Raw genomic sequence first — 16,899 nt, 5'->3', positions numbered from 1 at the left:
CAAGAGGTGAGCTCGTATTATCGGCAGCATATGCAAAGAATACGAATGCGATTTGCCAAACATGCATCTATATACCGAGCATATTGAGGCAAAATGCAGCAGCGTCATCTGGTTACAAGTGAAGAGTGGAGAGTTAACATGATCTTTACCGTTATTAGACAAAATGGAAACATTATGTAAAAAATGTATTGTACTTTTTTATTAGAAAGTTAAATGGCATTTCTTGGGTGGTAACATTTTTTAAAAACATATAAGCCTGTGAAAATGTAAAAAAGAGATCCCAACTATGAAGTAGTCTGACCTATGACACAGGTATTTCATCATCCCATTGAAGAAGTGCATATATTAGGATAAAAATTGCTGATGAGATAAAAAAAAACCATGAACCAAATATCAGAGCAACCTCAGAGATACTCACAGCCACTAGAAATACTGTTGCGCATGCATTCCATTTAGAAAATAAAAAAAAAATTCTACAAAAAAATATCTGTTCGAAAATTTCCCATTTCAGGGTAGTTCACATTTTCCCGTAAAGAAATACATCTGCCGTAAGTCCCACTCTTGTTTGGCGTCTTTGACAAAAAAAAAATAGAGGCGAATAATATATTACCCCAATTGCAGATCTTGAGTTAATATGACCAAATACCCTCATCAAGTACCGTCTAAAGTTTGGTAAATTCAAGGATCTACGTCCGGTAGGTGGCGACAGAGTCCCGTTTCTCCGTGAGTTTATTTTGACCTCCTCTAGTTCTCAGTATTTGAAAGCGCGTTTACTGTTAGTCCACATGCGGGCTGATCACCGGTCTTGTGTTGGAAAGTCAAACAGCAATGAACGCTCATTACAGGCACAGATAACTCTTTGTGGAACCGTCCTCACTGCGGGTGCCCCCCCCCGACTGGGTCAGCTCCACGGGTCAGAGCGGTGCTTGAGGTTGTAGTTCTGGAGCGCGATCTGGTCTTTGATCTGGTTGATTAAGATCTGAGACAAGAGGATGCCAACCAGCTGCAGAAGAGAAAGAAAAAAGAAAACACAAACCGAAGCCTCACCAGCTGAGCACAAAGCGCGTGTGTTAGTGTTTACGTGCGAGTGTTGGTCCTGTGCACCGTACCCTACCTGTGGTATAGCCAGTCCCAGGGCGACCCCTCCCAGTAGGAACATGTTACTGTGGATCCAATTCACCAGTTTGTCTATGCAGCCATTGGTGTAAATGTGGTCTCCGGCTTCAATGTACTCTAAATGCTGCATGCCGGCGCCACACATGGTGTTGATGACCACCTGCTAATGTACAGAACACGGGGTAAAAAGACAAAAAACACTCAGAAAACACTCACAAAACCCCACATCAAGAGACACTTGTGCAGTCGCGGGACCTTGTCTTCGGACAGGTTGCAGCAGGAGAAGGGGACGGAGCAGCGTTCGTTGCTGGGGTTGTCCTGCGTGCAGTTGAAGTACATGTTCTGGGACCAGTCCGTGTACGTCACGGCGCCGCAGCAGCCAAACTGAAGACACGGAAACCAACATTAGATGGATGGAGGAGATGAGAAGACAAGCGCTGGTGACGACGCGCGTCGGTACCTCTCTCTGACCAAAGTCGATGAGGTTTTGCAGATCGATGTCCTCCCTGTAGTGGACGATGGCGTTGTTGATCATCCACGTCACTCGGTCCCGAGACTTGGGAAAGTGCGAAGAAAACAAAAGATGACGAGTGAAGACGCTGGGTGATTATTCGGCATATAACATCCAAAGTTCCACAGCGGCGTAATTTGCCATGAAGCAATTCATGCAAAGTGGGATAAATAAATGCAACCTGGATTTTTGCTGAATGCAGTTGTTTCTTATCAAGATGCTCATTGTCAGGTAGACCGATTGTCTTGACAAAGCAGAAGAAGCAGGGAAATGCCCTTTTGTGACAAAGTGGACTGGTGTAACACGGGAGTGAAAACAAAAGAGTTGCTTTTAGATTTGTTCTCGCTGTAGTGGCAGTTTGATAAAAAAAATTGGATGATTTCTAATGGCCGTAAAACAATCCGCGAGAGAACTCTGTTCATTTCACGGGTTACTTCAAACGCTGTGGCAGATACAGACAAAGACCAGGAGAGGACAGCGTTTCATCAATCTACGCAAACAGACAAGCGCAAATGAAGCAAAGTCCAACCGCAGAAATAATCAGTAAACAAATGCGCCTTTTCAAAGTGCCCCAGTCTTGGCTTCTCACGGATGAGATCCCATTTGATTGTTTTCAGTGTTTTAATGTTTGTTGCTTTGCGGAAACCCCCTGCACGTTCTTGCACTACCTTATCGGCGAAGACGAAGCCAAGAATCCCGGCGATGAGCTGGAGCAGGAAGATCACCGTCAGGCAGATACAGAACTGAGGAGGGAAGAGCGAGGGTTATTTACAGCACTCTCAAATGAATCTGCTGTGGATTCGTTCTTTAGATGACAGATTCCGCGAGGCCCTGTTCCCTCCACGCAAACTCAGCTGTGGTTACATCCCATGCTTGGAGAGAAAAGAAGAAGAAAACATGCGGCAAAACTTCGACGTGAGTCATTTTCTTTACGAAAGTGCTCATCCTCGCCATACACGGACACACCTTAGTGTTATTGAGCCAAAATAAAAATGCAGTGGAGATGATCTTGCAGGTTCACGTTGACTGAAAATGAGCACGTCTCTCTCTCTCTCTCTGCTGTTTTTATAGGGTGCACTGAAGTAAAAAAAACAGAAAGTAATCATGAATTACTGTCTGCAGAAGGCAGATGTTTTCTCGCAGGGAGCCCACGCAGCCGCAGAAGGTGATGATGAACATGAGGAAGCCCACGACCATCAGCATCACAGCGGGGTCCACCGCCAGACATGCAAGTGCTGCCTCTGAAAAAAAAAGGGAAGAGAAGAGGTGCTCAAAGACTTGAGAGAGACCGTCTGCTGCACTCCTACGCCACCAAATGTTTCCTCTCCAACAGTAACATGGCAGCGTGCCTTTATCCATAACGCTGCTCTTGCATTTAATTTCCATCATGAAATCAGGAACACACATACGTGGACGCTATCTCGCCCCTCTGTGTTTGATGGAAGACAACAGGACTGTCCTGACGTGCAATGCAGCCACTATCAAAGAGGAGGAGAGACTGAAAGATTACTCACCGGCATGTTTCATCAAGCGCGCGAACACGCCGATGGCCACCATCACCAGGGAACATATCTAAAAGACAAACGGGGCAAAATAAGGAGAAAGCACACACAGCACAGGAGGCGAACTATTTAATTATATGTCTAAACTTGTCTAAGGAGTAGTAGCACCTCTCACCGGGTATTCACGTGAGTCACAAATACACACAGAATCAGTGTTTAATCAGAGGGCCGGAAACGTTTTGCTACATTCTGCCATCCGCCCTGCTCGCCTTTTGATTCAAACGGAGCTGGCAGCGATCCGTACCTTTCCCTAAAACATAAAGGGCCCTTCGCTCCGCGCCCTTCTGCCGGTCGAAACAGAATAATAGGGAGCCCTCACAAACACTCTGCCCTCCCTGAATGAAATGGATCCAGTTACCAGAGACTCTGAACTTTCTCTTGGAGACGGGGGAGTTGGGGGAGTTGGAGAGGGAAGGGGGGGGGGGGGGGGGGTGTAATGCTACATGTGTCTGCTTCTTTTATAAAGCTTTAGTTTCACAGCAAATAAACCAGACATCTGAAGCAAACAGCTTTTTAATGTATTTTGTAAAATGTAAATGTTAATAAAGTTTGGTGAAATGTTACAGTAGCCGCTGAAAAGGCAAATATTTGCCCTCGAAACCGATTCACTCTTCTGTTTGACTGTTAAAGAACCAGCTGATTGCCTGTTTCATAACAAACTCTTTGGTCTTTTTCTAAGACGATAAATAATTAGCAGTTATCTTTGGCCGGTGCGCCTGCAGAGCCACGTAGAGAACGGTGTAGCCAGAGGCAACAGAAGTAACAGCAACACATTCCACCTTCCCAGAGCTTCATGTTTTTACAAAGCCTCGTCCTGTCCGCGGCCCACAGAGTCATACAGGTAAGAGGCGCTGCTGAAATCGGGCAATGAAAAGGGATGAAACGAAAGCTTCTCAGACTGTGATGCTTCAGGATGTAAAGGAGCAGTGCTGGAAACTTCGAACGTTCTTCTTTGTTCTCAAGGAGATATTGACTGTGGTTGTAATCTATTTGTCATTTGCCGGCGTTTCTGCTCAACAACAACAACTAAAAACAGTCCCAGCGCGATTCATCTACCACTACAGATCTGCTTTAAAAAGGTTTTAAGCCAGAAATCTCCTTGCGTTAAAGCCCCTGAGGACCTTACACTGGGACCCACCGGTATGAACTTTGGTTTGTCAACAACCCCCCCGCAGAGCTTCGCTCTTCATTTCAACTGGATTCTTGACGTTTAAAAAGGACTCTACTGCAAACGTAAGAGTGTCTCAATAGTTCCGTCCCGAACGGCCCCTCATACATTCACACAAATATGAACATCCAGGCAGTGTACGGTTTACAATCTCCTGCTGTGTTCTGCAAAGGCTTGTTTTAAACATCTTGCTTAGTGGGAACTCTGCAACGCAAAGACGATCCGTCATCTTTCCACCAGTAGAGCAGAGGTGAGGACCCGCTTGTGCACAGTCCATCAGCAGTCAACGAAGGTTTTACGTTCCACGGCAACCGAGGAGGTCATGAAAGGAGCCAGGGTATGAAATTAAATCACAGCCCTTTTGTTGAGCGAGTGTTTTAAACATTGTTGTGGAAATGTCAACAATGTGGTCAGGTCGAACAGGTTCTCAAAGTAAATCCCCCTCTAACAAGCCACAATGGACTTTAGATTTGGAAAAGTAAGAATTAAACTGTGTGTGTGTGTGTGTATGTCACCTTTACATATTAACTTCCCCTTTTCTCTTTCCCGTTGACACAGTTTCACTTTTCGTAAAAACACCAAAGTAAATGAACAATTCTACTTCAAACAAAGCAGTACGACAGTGCCTGCAATGCGACATAACTATAAATGCAGGTTGGAACTCAGAATCCGGATAAATGACCTTTAACTTACTCTGTTTTTAACAAGTTTCAAATCAGGTAGCAAGAATAGGATTTGTTCATAATGATTAACCTGCGCACATAGAAGAGCATGTAATAGATTACCACTGTCTCTGTTGCCTGTGTCTAACACACACACACACACACACACACACGCAAAACACTCACCCAAAATATAAAATTGAACAAGAACAGCAGGTACTTGACAACTGGACTGACGAAGGAGTAGTCATCGCCTGATCCCGGTGCGCCTCCGCGTCCTCCCATGGTGTCAATGACCCAAGCGCCGTCTCCAAGTGGCCGCGCCGATGCGCTGTTATGCGGCCACGAAACGAGCTGCCGGGGGGCAAAGTAAAGACCGGCAGCTCAACAGTGATGAAGAGACTTGAGACTCGAGGCGACGCGTATAGTTTCACGGCGAGTCGTTTCAAGCTGCCTCTTGCGTTATCTGGCCGGCGGCGACTGGGCGTGTGCAGAAGAAAACGGGGCGTAACCGTTGCGCCTCACGGCTTCACCGGTGATCAGATGATAAAACCAGCGCCCGAATCTAAAGACGGGCCCCTTGAGTGACCGCATACATTCAAGAAACCAGGACAAAGTCAATGCATATAATAAAATTATGATTATTATTATTTTTTTTACAAATAAGTACAAAATAAGTGTTGGTTATACTTTTGTTTGGATGTACGATGCTCTTTTGCCATGGAATGTTATACTAAAAATACTTTAAATGACTTATGTGCAAGCAACGAAAGCTAGATGGTTCGATCAAGTAAGAGAGGAAGTTAAAATAAAAATAAAAATCAATTAAACTGAAGTGGCTCAACTCAGACATTTTCCCTATTGCAAGACAATGTCCTTCATGGGAAACCATGTATATTGTATATTCAAACGCTGTGGCTACGAGCTATCTTCCTGCTTGTAGTTTACGTACAATTGATGCCAGATATCAGTAGCCTACAGCTGATTATACCCACCCTCCCCCACATGTTCAAATGAATAAACTGAAAGGTTCTGGGTTTGTATTCGTATGGTTGGAATGCACTTGTGAGTCGCTTTGGATAAAAACGTAAGCTAAATGACATGTAATGCAAGCCCAACACAAGGACGGACACGTGCGCCATCTACTGGCAGTTATTTTCAAGTATGCACATTCAACCACCTGTATATTGTCAATGAACTATATGCGTGGTTTGTTTAATCTTTTTTAACCTATATTTTGCGTCGCTTTGTATAATGTAGTTGAACGTAACCGTTGGATTTTATTTTGAAGGAAAGCCCACCGGGCGGATAGTTTTCATAACATCCGTTTAACCCGGAAGCTTTAACTAAGCCTCCCGTCGTGTGTTGGATGTTCGCTAGCGATGATTTTTACGTCAAGGTTTAGACGTTTTTAAACGAAGAAATGGCGTATACAAGCAAATCTTTGGGTACATATTAACCGATTTATCGGATAAGTAACACATACGCGTTCCGACATTTTATTCAACAAAAGCAAATACAGTTATAAATGTGAAGCTAGCGTTGCCAATCCTCTGGAATTCGTTATTCCAGCTTCGTTTCCTTGTGATTCAGCAACAGTTCGCTGTTCTCAAATGTCCTCCGCAGGCTGCCCTCTCCCTCCAGCCTCCCTCCGCCTGCTCGTCCCCCCGGTGCGACTGATGGCTGCTTTCACATGGCGGGTGGTGCAGCAGCACAGCGTGATGCAGTACGACAAGCTGGTGGACTTCATCAGTTTGGCCACGGAGGTCGTCCCAGAGCTCCTGAGTCCCGGCCGGAAAGCTCAGCTCATCCTGGGCCTGAGAGCGAGGGTGAGGGATGTCTTTGTCCGAGCGGATTGAATCGCTATCTCTGTACCAGAGTCCCCCCACCACCCACCCCCAGTGACTCCCAAGGACACATTTGACATTTTAGTGGAGGGAAAGCATGACACATGAGGATAATCATAATCTTTTCTACGTTTGTTTATCACTGTTTTCTAATAGTCTTAGTTATAACGCTAGTCCTCTTTGCCTTATGGCAGCTGGTTCTGGAGCTGTGTCGAGGTGATGGTGTTGCCAACTTGCAGACCATCCAGAGCCACCTGGATAAAATCCACGCCTGCAGTGCTGAACTGAGCTCCGATGAGGATCACATGGTGCGTGTTTTAAGGAAACACAGAGCACATCTCATCAGTCATTATGTGTAATTCCATAGCGGGTGTGACCATCTCAACGTTTTTATCGTGCATGTTTTGACAGGCCACTGGTGATATTCTGAAGACCTCTTACATCAACTTTGCCGGCCTTGTTCAGAACCTGTTGAATGTCCCTTTCGAAAAGGAGTTCTTCTTCCAAGTGAGTCAGTTTGTGAGGAATGCAGATGACATCAAGATTTATGGAAGGGACACGGAGCTCTTTTATTAAGGAAAAAGACAAATAACATAGATTCAATGTTTATCAACTTTTTGAGGAAATGTTTTCTTTAGTCCCAGTGGATCACAAATGTCTAAAGGTGCAACCTTTTAAAGACAATGAAGTGATGGCTGTTTCTTTTAGGAGGTTTTCCCCTTAAACTACGGCTCAAACTATGACCGGAGACTGCAGCAGCTGGTGTCTGAGTTCCTGTCCAGACTGGAGCAGCTGCTGCTCTCTCCAGACCTACAACAGGTAACCTTTCAATGTGCTTGTGCTCTCGAGTCCATACATATGCAGTATGAATATTTCTTCCCATTTACCAAACTGCATTGCGGTGATCCCCTCTCTGCGTCTCAGACGGCAGCATGGCTCACTGAAACGACATCTGTGTCGGAAGAATTCGGAGCCAATCTGTCTGAACCGTTTGCCCTGAAGAGTCTGCTGCTTCATCACAGGCAGTTGGGGACTCTTAGCGCTGGTAAGTTAAACTTAAAATGCTATTTGCTAATCAAGATAAAGGTCTGGCAATGCTTTTTTCTTTCCTATCTCAACATGTAACTCTTAACGTTCAAAATGTCTTGGCGTCCTTCAGCTCCTTCCAGCAGCAAGGATGACATCCTTTTGTCCGTTTTGGCCCTGCCTGCTCAAACTGGAATGGACGGGTTCAATGAGCCTTACGGTAAAGACAATGATTATAGCAACGAGGAAGAGACATTGGAAGATTTAGAAGGAGAATCGAGTCAAAGCTCCGACATCACCGCAGATGAGAAAAGAGAATCAGGTCAGACAAAAATCCGTTGCAGCACAAGACTCCAAAAATCCAATTTCATTAACTTCTTGTCTTTCACTGTTTCAGGACCTCTGTCCCGTTTATTCATCTGCCCTCAGTGTTCATTCACTCACCGCATGAAGAGGAAAGTCCAAGAGCACATCCAGAGTGAGCACCACCTCGCAAGAGGTCAAAACAAACCGTCCGCGAAGAAAGCCAGAGCAAAGACTCAGCAGAAAAGTAAAGACTTTAAGGGTAAAACAAAGAAACTAGGAGGCAGCTCGGAGAGGAAAAGGAAACATAAACCAAAGGTCTGTATTGAGAAAAGGTGCGGACGGAAGCAGAAGAAGGACAACCTAGAAAACAAGGAACAACAAAGACCCACAGAGCACACGGGGGAAGACAAGCGGTTCCTCAGCACGCGGACTGTCAACAAAAACTTTACAGATGAAGAAACTAAATGCCTGAAATGCCCAAAAGTTTTTGAACTTCCAAATCAGCTGAAGACTCACATGAAGCTCCACAGCTTCCCGTACTGCTGCAACCAATGCGAGAAGGGATTCACCAGCCCGTCGGGTTATTACCAGCACCAGAGGCTCCACAAGAGGGGACGGATATTCGCCTGCAGCCAGTGCAACAAGGGATTCCTCTGCAACTATTCGCTCAAGCAACACCAACGCCTGCACGGGGGCCCCACCAACCTGTGCACCATCTGCGGGAAAAGCTTCAGCAAAGCTGGAATTACGAGACACATGCAGATGCACAAAGGGGAGAAGAACTACCTGTGCACCACGTGCGGGAAGTCCTTTCTGTCCTCCGGGGAGCTGCTGCTGCACACCCGGTCGCACACGGGCGAGATGCCGTACACCTGCACGCACTGCGGGAAGGGTTTCTCCAGCAAGAGCCACCTGAACGTGCACACGCGCTCTCACACGGGGGAACGTCCGTACGTGTGCAGCGAGTGCCCCAAGCGCTTCCTCACGCTGAACTGCCTGAAGAGACACACGCTCAGCCACAACGGGGTGAAACCCTTCAAGTGTCCCAGCTGTGAGAGAGAATTCTCCCAGCAGGGGAATCTGAAAAGACACCTGGCGACTCATAAACCGGACACGTGAACTAGATGTACAGTCAGACGGGATGTAGATGTAATTAATAACCTACCTAAATAAAAGTTTGTTTTCACATATATGATATAATTCTATATGATTCACTGCACGTATATGGGCCGAATATAGTTATTATAGAAACATCGGTAGCAATAATTGGAGTACTTCAATTCTTCTTCCTTTTGGGTTCTTGATTACCAAACACTTTCACCAACACGGGTGTCATCGTTTAGTTTTAGGCTCATACGTTCACCTTTTTGCTTTTTCTCCACCATAGTTAACATGATAAGTCTGATTGAACTTGGAGCAAAACAAAGTTTGATACTGTTAGACAGCTTAATTTGTAAATTTGAAAAGCTGTGATGGTGAAGAAGAAAGTTATGAGTTGCCATATCTTTTTTGGTCAATTATTAACATAGTGTAATGTTATAGTACCTTGATAGTAGAGCTCTCTACACAGAGAGAACGTGATTAAAAAAGACCTCAATACAAACGTAAAAGAGAAAGTGAAAAACACACCTGTAGGAAATGCAATTTATTTGCAATTTTTTAATAACATCATTCCTCAGATAAAAATGCAATGTTACAGGAATATACATCAGATATTAATTTAAAACTTGCTTTCAAGGGACCATACAGTCTAAATATACTTTTTCCTTTTTTTATTTACTGGTAGCGTGCGTTATAAGCAAGACAGACTCTGTCACCAATGACAGACTGACAAGTTACAGATACAAACTGTACATTACTTATTTACAAATCAACTTTTTGTTTGCTTTTTCGTTTCACTTTTTATTGAAAATAGGAGTAGAAAAAGTGATTGAATTAATATTTTGATTTATTTCATTTGGATTCTTTCCCTTTCTAAAATGTAAAAATGAAGTGAATGAACAAAAAACAAAACGAGAATCCTCTTTTAGGAAAAAGAAAGAAGAGGAAGAAGAAAGAAAGAAAAAGAAAAAAGGGAGCGTCAACTGTGAGGCCATGCAGTCGTCACCGCGGATGGTAACTGAGGAAACCGGATGATGTCCGGCCAGTGTCACTTAGCAACGCCAAACCCAATGAAATCCCTCCCAGTTGAGGGGGAGTGGCTTGTGTTAAACGACCACCTGCCTCCAAAGCTACGACAAGTACAATAACCCACTCCAGGTCATTTTCTGACCATAAACAGTGCTGTTATTAAATACTACAGTTAGCAGTTGTGACACTACTAATAATACGACAGATTGGTCTCTGTGTGAACGCCTCTCTCTCCACAAAAGATTTAAAACGGACTTCTCTCTGACATGACACGACAAAACCAAACAAGCAGCTCAATCCTGTCAAAGGCCCTTTCACACTTTGCATGAGGAGTGAATGAGACAACAAATCAAGATCATAAGACACTACTGACCAGTGGAGGACAGAGCCACACAGCCACGGCGTTTACCCAGTAAATAAGGAACGGAAAAGCCTTCATTGAAAACTACTGAACGTGGATCTCCTGCCATTGAATCGTCGATCATGCTGCCGTGGTAACGACTGAAATCGGGGTCTGCAGGCTGTCGGCGCACCCAGGCGCACGACGCACGTTTGTTTCTAACTCTTTGTGTGACTTTCCCAGCAGAAAACGTTTGCAGGGATCCTGTGTGGCAAACAAAGAGTAAAAATCTAATTCTTTTCTGGGACTGGGCCAAAACTGATACAGCTATTAACAAGTCCCTCCATAAAGGACTGCTGGGGGAAAAAAGATGAAAATATCCAAACATAAACCTGTAGTCTAATCCTCACTACGTTCTACATTCAAGGGATCATCATCATCATCATCATCATCATTCAGGGTGCAATGTTGAGTAGCTCTTCTCATTAGAACCGGGGGAGAATCAGCAGATGCAGGGAGGCACAGACACTCGTGGCTCCAACAGGAACCCCTTCAGATTCAGCGTCTTAAAGCTGCTGCCACGCATCTTCAGCCGAGAGTTGTTAGCTGGAGTGAGATCCTGAAGAAAGTCACCGTTACGCTACATCTCACACTGACAGGCCATTCTCCATTAAAGTTACTGTGTCCGACTTGGATAATTCTAATATGTGCAAACAGGAATCTCTTTTATGATTTGATTTGAATAAGAGAAAGAATGAGTGATGAACAAAAAGGCTTTCAAGGTCCTCTGAATGCCAACAGTCGGCCCAAAGGTTGTCGTACTATCATTTGTCATTTCTCCATCTATTTTACAAGCAAATATCTTTTTGGTTCATCTTAGCGCTTCACAGACGAGGAAAAAGGAAGTAAATTATGTTTTAGTTCATCAAGACTGATTGGCGAAACTCAACACGGGTCTATGAGAAAGAGCGGTTAAGATTCTTTCAAGGTCTAAAACACAAAATCCATCAAAAAGATTTTAAATTAGCAGGCTGTCAATTGAATGTGTAAAAATCCCCTGAAAGAATTTATTGACAATTAAATCAAGATTCACAATGATTCCTCCAGATAGACGTGTTGTAGTCACGTTGCAAACAGCCGGGGGCTTCGAATCCATCCTCGACTTGTACACCGGAAACGTTGAGCCGACAGAAACTGCCGGCATGTCAGGAGTTAAAGAGAGTGGCGCCATACAAACCAGATCCGGTCATTTTCCCGCATAAGCTACCGTTTAATAGAATATAATTTAGACACCGCTGTTCTATATATATATATATATATATATATATATATATATATATATATATATATATATAAGATATAAAATATAAGAAGAGGCTCGCAGTATAAACTTGTATTTCACGACAGATTCCCGCTCTTGCTTTCTGTTTCATTTCCCCCGAAGCGTCCGTCAGCACGAGAAGAACAGATCCTCTCCCTTCTCCAGAAAAAACACATTCATATTTTAATGGGAATAAATTTGAGCCTATGCTGAATTTTCGACCAAGAAAAAGGGGGAGCATAAAGTTTATATTCAAAATAGTCCTCTTAAAATGCTTAATTAGCATCAAACAACGTTCCATGAAGACATCTGTGGCAACGATGGCAGATCCACACGAGATCCGAACGTGAGAGGAAGCCGCGCTCGGTCTGTGACAGCACACGTCATGATCACGTGTAAAACACGTTTTCTGCTCCTCCACGCAAACACCAACCGGTCGATGGTCGAGATGCAGAACACGAATCCCACATTTTCACATCAGATTGGATAAAACGTTCTCTTCTAGACGATCTTTCTCTGCTGCATAAGAACCACTAAATCATCTTGTCGCTCCTCCACGTGTGAAGTTCAAGTCCTCTATTCCTTTCTTGGAGGAAAAACCCAAACAAAACTGAAGCTACATGATTTTCATCGCTCAAAGCGCTGAAATATCTCGTCCTAGATAGGTGGATACTTTTTTTGGTTTGATGTCTTTTCTGGCGTGTACAGTGTGTCCACGGCCGACGTAGGACTGGTGAGAGCGAGACAGGTCTCTTGGTGCTACAGTAGGAAAACGTCCCGGACTTTGACCCGCGCCGACAGGTTGCTGCTAGTTTAATTTAATGTCAGCTCACATCACTCAGGAAAAAGCAACACGCACGCTAGATTCCCCGCTAGATTCTCTCCCGAATGGTTCCTTTTCACTCGAGAAATGAATTTCCATTTCTGTACCGCACTGTTTTTAAAAGATGGACTCGTACTCGTGGAGACACCCGGAGACACCCGGAGACACACGGAGACGGAGACCTTCACGCGCGTCTCCGTCGCAGTTATGTCATTTGGTTACTTGTGTTACGCAGCTAACGGAGCCATATGGGGATGGACTGAGGTGCCACAGGAGTCTACGAAGCATCTCAGCCTTTAGTGAGAGAAGACCTAAAAATGTACATGCCGTCAGCCGAAACATACAACGTTCCTTCTGCAGTGAATAGAACTATTATTCCCTGCTGGTTCCTTTGGGTCAAACATACACTCAGGTGGGGCTGACCCTCAGTCAGTAGGATTATAGAACACATTTTCATATTTCATTAACTACATTCCTAAATAAATGTCAAGCCGTTTCCTTCTGCTGACATTCTGGTGATTACATGTGACATTTTCATACATTTTCTTGCTATTATATGGTATATGGTGTAGAAAAATATACAATCATTGGCTAGTGGTGAGACAAAATATATCATTCACATAGGACCAATACTTTATACCCCTAGAGAAAGAAACCCATGTGCATATCCCATGACTTGGGTATCCAAGTCACTGTGTATGAACTCAGAACTCAGAAAATCCAAACATGATGAAATACAACTTTCAACCATCCCAGAAAGGTGCCCTCCATCCGACGCTTTTACTCCCGCCAAACTTCCCATTGTCATCACCAACAGATTGTCTTCCATCATTTTCTCCCAATCTTTGCCCTCACTTCAAGGAAGTGCCTTGTGTTTGAACTGCCCCCCTTTATGGCAACACGGCTGCAGCTTCTGAGTCTGATCAGCGGCCCGATAAACTAACAGCAAGCAGAAGAGACCACAGGTACACACACACACACACACACACACACACACACACACACACACACACACACACACACACACACACACACACACACACAACAGACTTCTTGCATACAATATACATGTACATCTGTATGGCAGGTTTTTACAGTTGGTATGCAAGGAATCAGCATCCTGCATCCAGCATCATTTTATACTGTCAAGAGTCAATTCACTGGTGACTTTTCATTTCCAAATGTCATATTCTGATACCTTTCTAGAACTGTCCCCCCCAACGTCTGTAGTGCGTTAGGGGCCAGTTTAAAGGTGGATTCATTTGAAATTCTTAAATGATGGGTGATGTAGGATCATTTATATTGTATATTTGTTAAATATTGATACTTACCTCTGCTGTACTTTTGTGTTGTCCTTGTTTTATCTTTAATATTATCTTGTTTATTTGTAAAAACACTATGTGGAAACAGTTCTGTGAACAGAATTAAGTGTGTGCGATGGAATTGGGACACAGTCTCAGTCAGTGTTTAGTTATTAGAAATATCTCAAGACCACTTTTTACGGTCTTTGTTTCTTTTTCAGAGTCGACTTTATTTTGAGACTGGTCAAAAAACATAACAGCATCTGCCTCTACATTGACTGATTTCTTTAACATTATTAACGTTATCATATTTTGAATCGGTTCAGTTGAATACAACAAGTAAGCAGTCAAGTGTGTATTTCTTAGCACGAAACCCCTGTGTGTGTGTGTGTGTGTGTCCATAGCCTTGACTTCAATCCACCTACATGTTTTTTAAAAACTACTAATAATAGTTGGTCCCTTTCATACAAAATGTTCGAACTGGTCAGACGAGCAAAAGACCAACGTTGAAGACTACAGCGACATAATCAGCGACATTTGCCTAAACTGTGAAGTGAAATACTGTAGCTTGCCGTTTCTCTCTCAGCTCGTGACAGTCGCACAAACATGAGCTCAGTCCTCGTCTGTGTTAAGAAACAGAAAATGTACTCGCAGCCAATAAAACACAAGATATACAAAATCCCCTTTCAAACAGCCTCCACCGCTGTGCACAGTCAAATGTTTATCCAGAGAAGAAATACTGACTTTAATCATATTTACACTAAATAGAAATAGCTACTGTCATGATGTATGATATGATACTTAACCTGATCGAAACAAAAACACCCGCAAAAACCCGGCACGCCGAATGCCAATCAGAAAGAGCGATTAAACGAGAGAAAGGCATGGAGTCAAAGCCGCACTGAGTCAGGGAGTCGCATTTCGTATCAGCTTTTCATTCTGGGGCTACACTGGCTGGATGTTAAAACATCAATTTCAAGTCCACGTCTCATCAATACACATCTCAGACTGAGGATCGAACAGCCTGGCGTGAGAAGGATAAATAAATACATCTCTGCTATACTGCACTGCAATGCACCTGATTTCAAGTATGTTAGGTTTCTCTGGCGTTGGGAACCACGGAGATCACTTAAAAAGAAATACAGAACGAGACAAAAGTCATCATGATATTGTGTTTTTTTTTTTTTTCTCACTTTCACAAATATATTAACTTCAGGGAACCTACAGTCATAGTTATTGCATTGTTTTTGCATATCTTGTGGGATGCAGGATTACGCTCACCACTCACACAACGACTAGAGAGTTCATTCTACATGGAACGTAAAAAATACTGCTCCGCCCCACGCGGGACACCGAATCTCTCCCACCGGCATTTGAAACAGACCACAACGGGTGCGTCTCTACAATATGTAAGTGGACAGTGGTGATGGTGGAGCAGATAATGAAGGGATGTGAACCAAACGTAGATTGCGAATGTCCTCAAAGCTGGAGGCAATTTTATTTCCTCACTCGGTCGGTTCGAGAAGGGTTTTGTGTTGGATAGATGATGGATTCATTGAACTATGAGCTGTCAATCATCACACCTTTCGTTATCTGCCTTGAGGGAGTAATATTCACAGCCGTCATGTGGCTGACAGAATATTTTCTAGATTTCTGAGGTTCCTCCAAGCTGGAGGTGAATCTAAACACACCTGTAATAAATGTAACATTTATTATTTAAGATTTAGACCTAATAGAAATCAGCCTTAATAACCATTCGTTATTTTGTCTTTTGAATTAAGTGTTGAATATACTTTAACAAAGAGGATCCAACACAGTTGGATAGAAAAACCAGAGAAAAAGTGACTGTGCTTCCCTGCACAACCAATCAAACGGCTCGACCGTTAGAACAACTGAAAGATAAAAAATGTTGAAAATGTTTAATGAGGGCCAAAGGAGGAAAGGAAAAGATAAAACAGAAAAACAGACTAAATGTCAGGGAGGGTGTTGCTTCGTCAACACAGACTTCTTCTGGGTTTGCAGTATGATCCCGACCATGAAACAAACAACAATAGCGCTGCCACTGGAAAAACACGTTCAACATTCACATTTAGTTTGCATAATAATGTCAGAAGTCTGTTACTGGCACAGGATGCAGTGTATGGCAGTGTGTGTTCATGCATACTCTTCCCCGCCATAAACCTCCTCTGCTTCACACGCAGGAGCTCAGCAGTCAGACCGCAACGGTAAATCAAAGCGAAATGTGGTACAATGTTTCGGAGGGAAATCAATGTTTTTTTGTTTTTTTTATTCTTCTTTTGTTTTTGTAATGTGAGATAAAATCAATCGCGACATATTTGGAATTTCTTTATATCTAACGAGGGAGTTTGAGTTTAAAAGTAGAGTCGTAAACGCTGTGACCTAAACATGAAACGAACGTCCTTACAAAATGACATGCGTCTGCTTGTGAGCGCTGGTCTTGTCTGGTAAGACGGACTTTTAGTGTTGAGTTGACTGTGCGACTTGCGGCGGCAACAAACGTTGTTTTTGTTTTTTGTCTGATTACACCCCGTCGTAAAGAGAGCTCGATGTAATCATTGAAGGTTTAACTACTACAAAGTTGGTTAACAAAGGAATAAAAGACAATTGGCACCAAGGATGTGATTCTGACATTAGGAATGTTTTATGATATAATACCAAGGTGATACTCATGCTCTGTGTAATGTACCGAAGGCTGAAGGTCCATGACTGGCTATGGCGGACTGTGGTCATATACCTTCTCAAGTGAATCCAAACTATAATCCAGA

At 43.5% G+C, this 16,899-nt stretch overlaps 2 protein-coding genes across 4 annotated transcripts; one reads left to right on the top strand and one right to left on the bottom strand.

The window, feature by feature from the left end:
* Window positions 1–171: 171 nt before the first annotated feature.
* On the bottom strand, window positions 172–5,610 carry tspan33a (tetraspanin 33a). 2 transcript variants are annotated; one of them, XM_040175370.2, is made up of 8 exons: window positions 5,206–5,610; window positions 3,142–3,199; window positions 2,741–2,868; window positions 2,296–2,370; window positions 1,577–1,672; window positions 1,372–1,500; window positions 1,115–1,279; window positions 172–1,003 (listed from the first exon to the last, which is right to left on the bottom strand). In XM_040175370.2, the coding sequence occupies exons 1-8, from the start codon at window positions 5,302–5,304 to the stop codon at window positions 902–904; spliced, it is 852 nt and encodes a 283-aa protein (XP_040031304.1). In that variant the 5' UTR covers window positions 5,305–5,610; the 3' UTR covers window positions 172–901. The 2 variants fall into 2 exon arrangements, with proteins under 2 accessions (XP_040031304.1, XP_040031306.1); XM_040175372.2 differs by having other exon boundaries at window positions 1,115–1,276.
* A 674-nt stretch (window positions 5,611–6,284) lies between these two features.
* On the top strand, window positions 6,285–9,388 carry LOC120818348 (uncharacterized). Of its 2 annotated transcripts, XM_040175360.2 has the most exons (8): window positions 6,336–6,467; window positions 6,646–6,848; window positions 7,061–7,174; window positions 7,278–7,373; window positions 7,575–7,685; window positions 7,791–7,911; window positions 8,026–8,214; window positions 8,290–9,388. In XM_040175360.2, the coding sequence occupies exons 1-8, from the start codon at window positions 6,443–6,445 to the stop codon at window positions 9,315–9,317; spliced, it is 1,887 nt and encodes a 628-aa protein (XP_040031294.2). In that variant the 5' UTR covers window positions 6,336–6,442; the 3' UTR covers window positions 9,318–9,388. The 2 variants fall into 2 exon arrangements, with proteins under 2 accessions (XP_077956424.1, XP_040031294.2); XM_078100298.1 differs by having other exon boundaries at window positions 6,285–6,467; window positions 7,575–7,911.
* The last annotated feature ends 7,511 nt before the right edge of the window (window positions 9,389–16,899 follow it).

This window comes from Gasterosteus aculeatus, chromosome 4 (genome assembly GCF_964276395.1).
Source record: "Gasterosteus aculeatus chromosome 4, fGasAcu3.hap1.1, whole genome shotgun sequence".
NCBI lineage: Eukaryota > Metazoa > Chordata > Actinopteri > Perciformes > Gasterosteidae > Gasterosteus > Gasterosteus aculeatus.
Note: the sequence above shows the minus strand (reverse complement) of the source record. Positions and strands in the feature narration are given on the sequence as shown.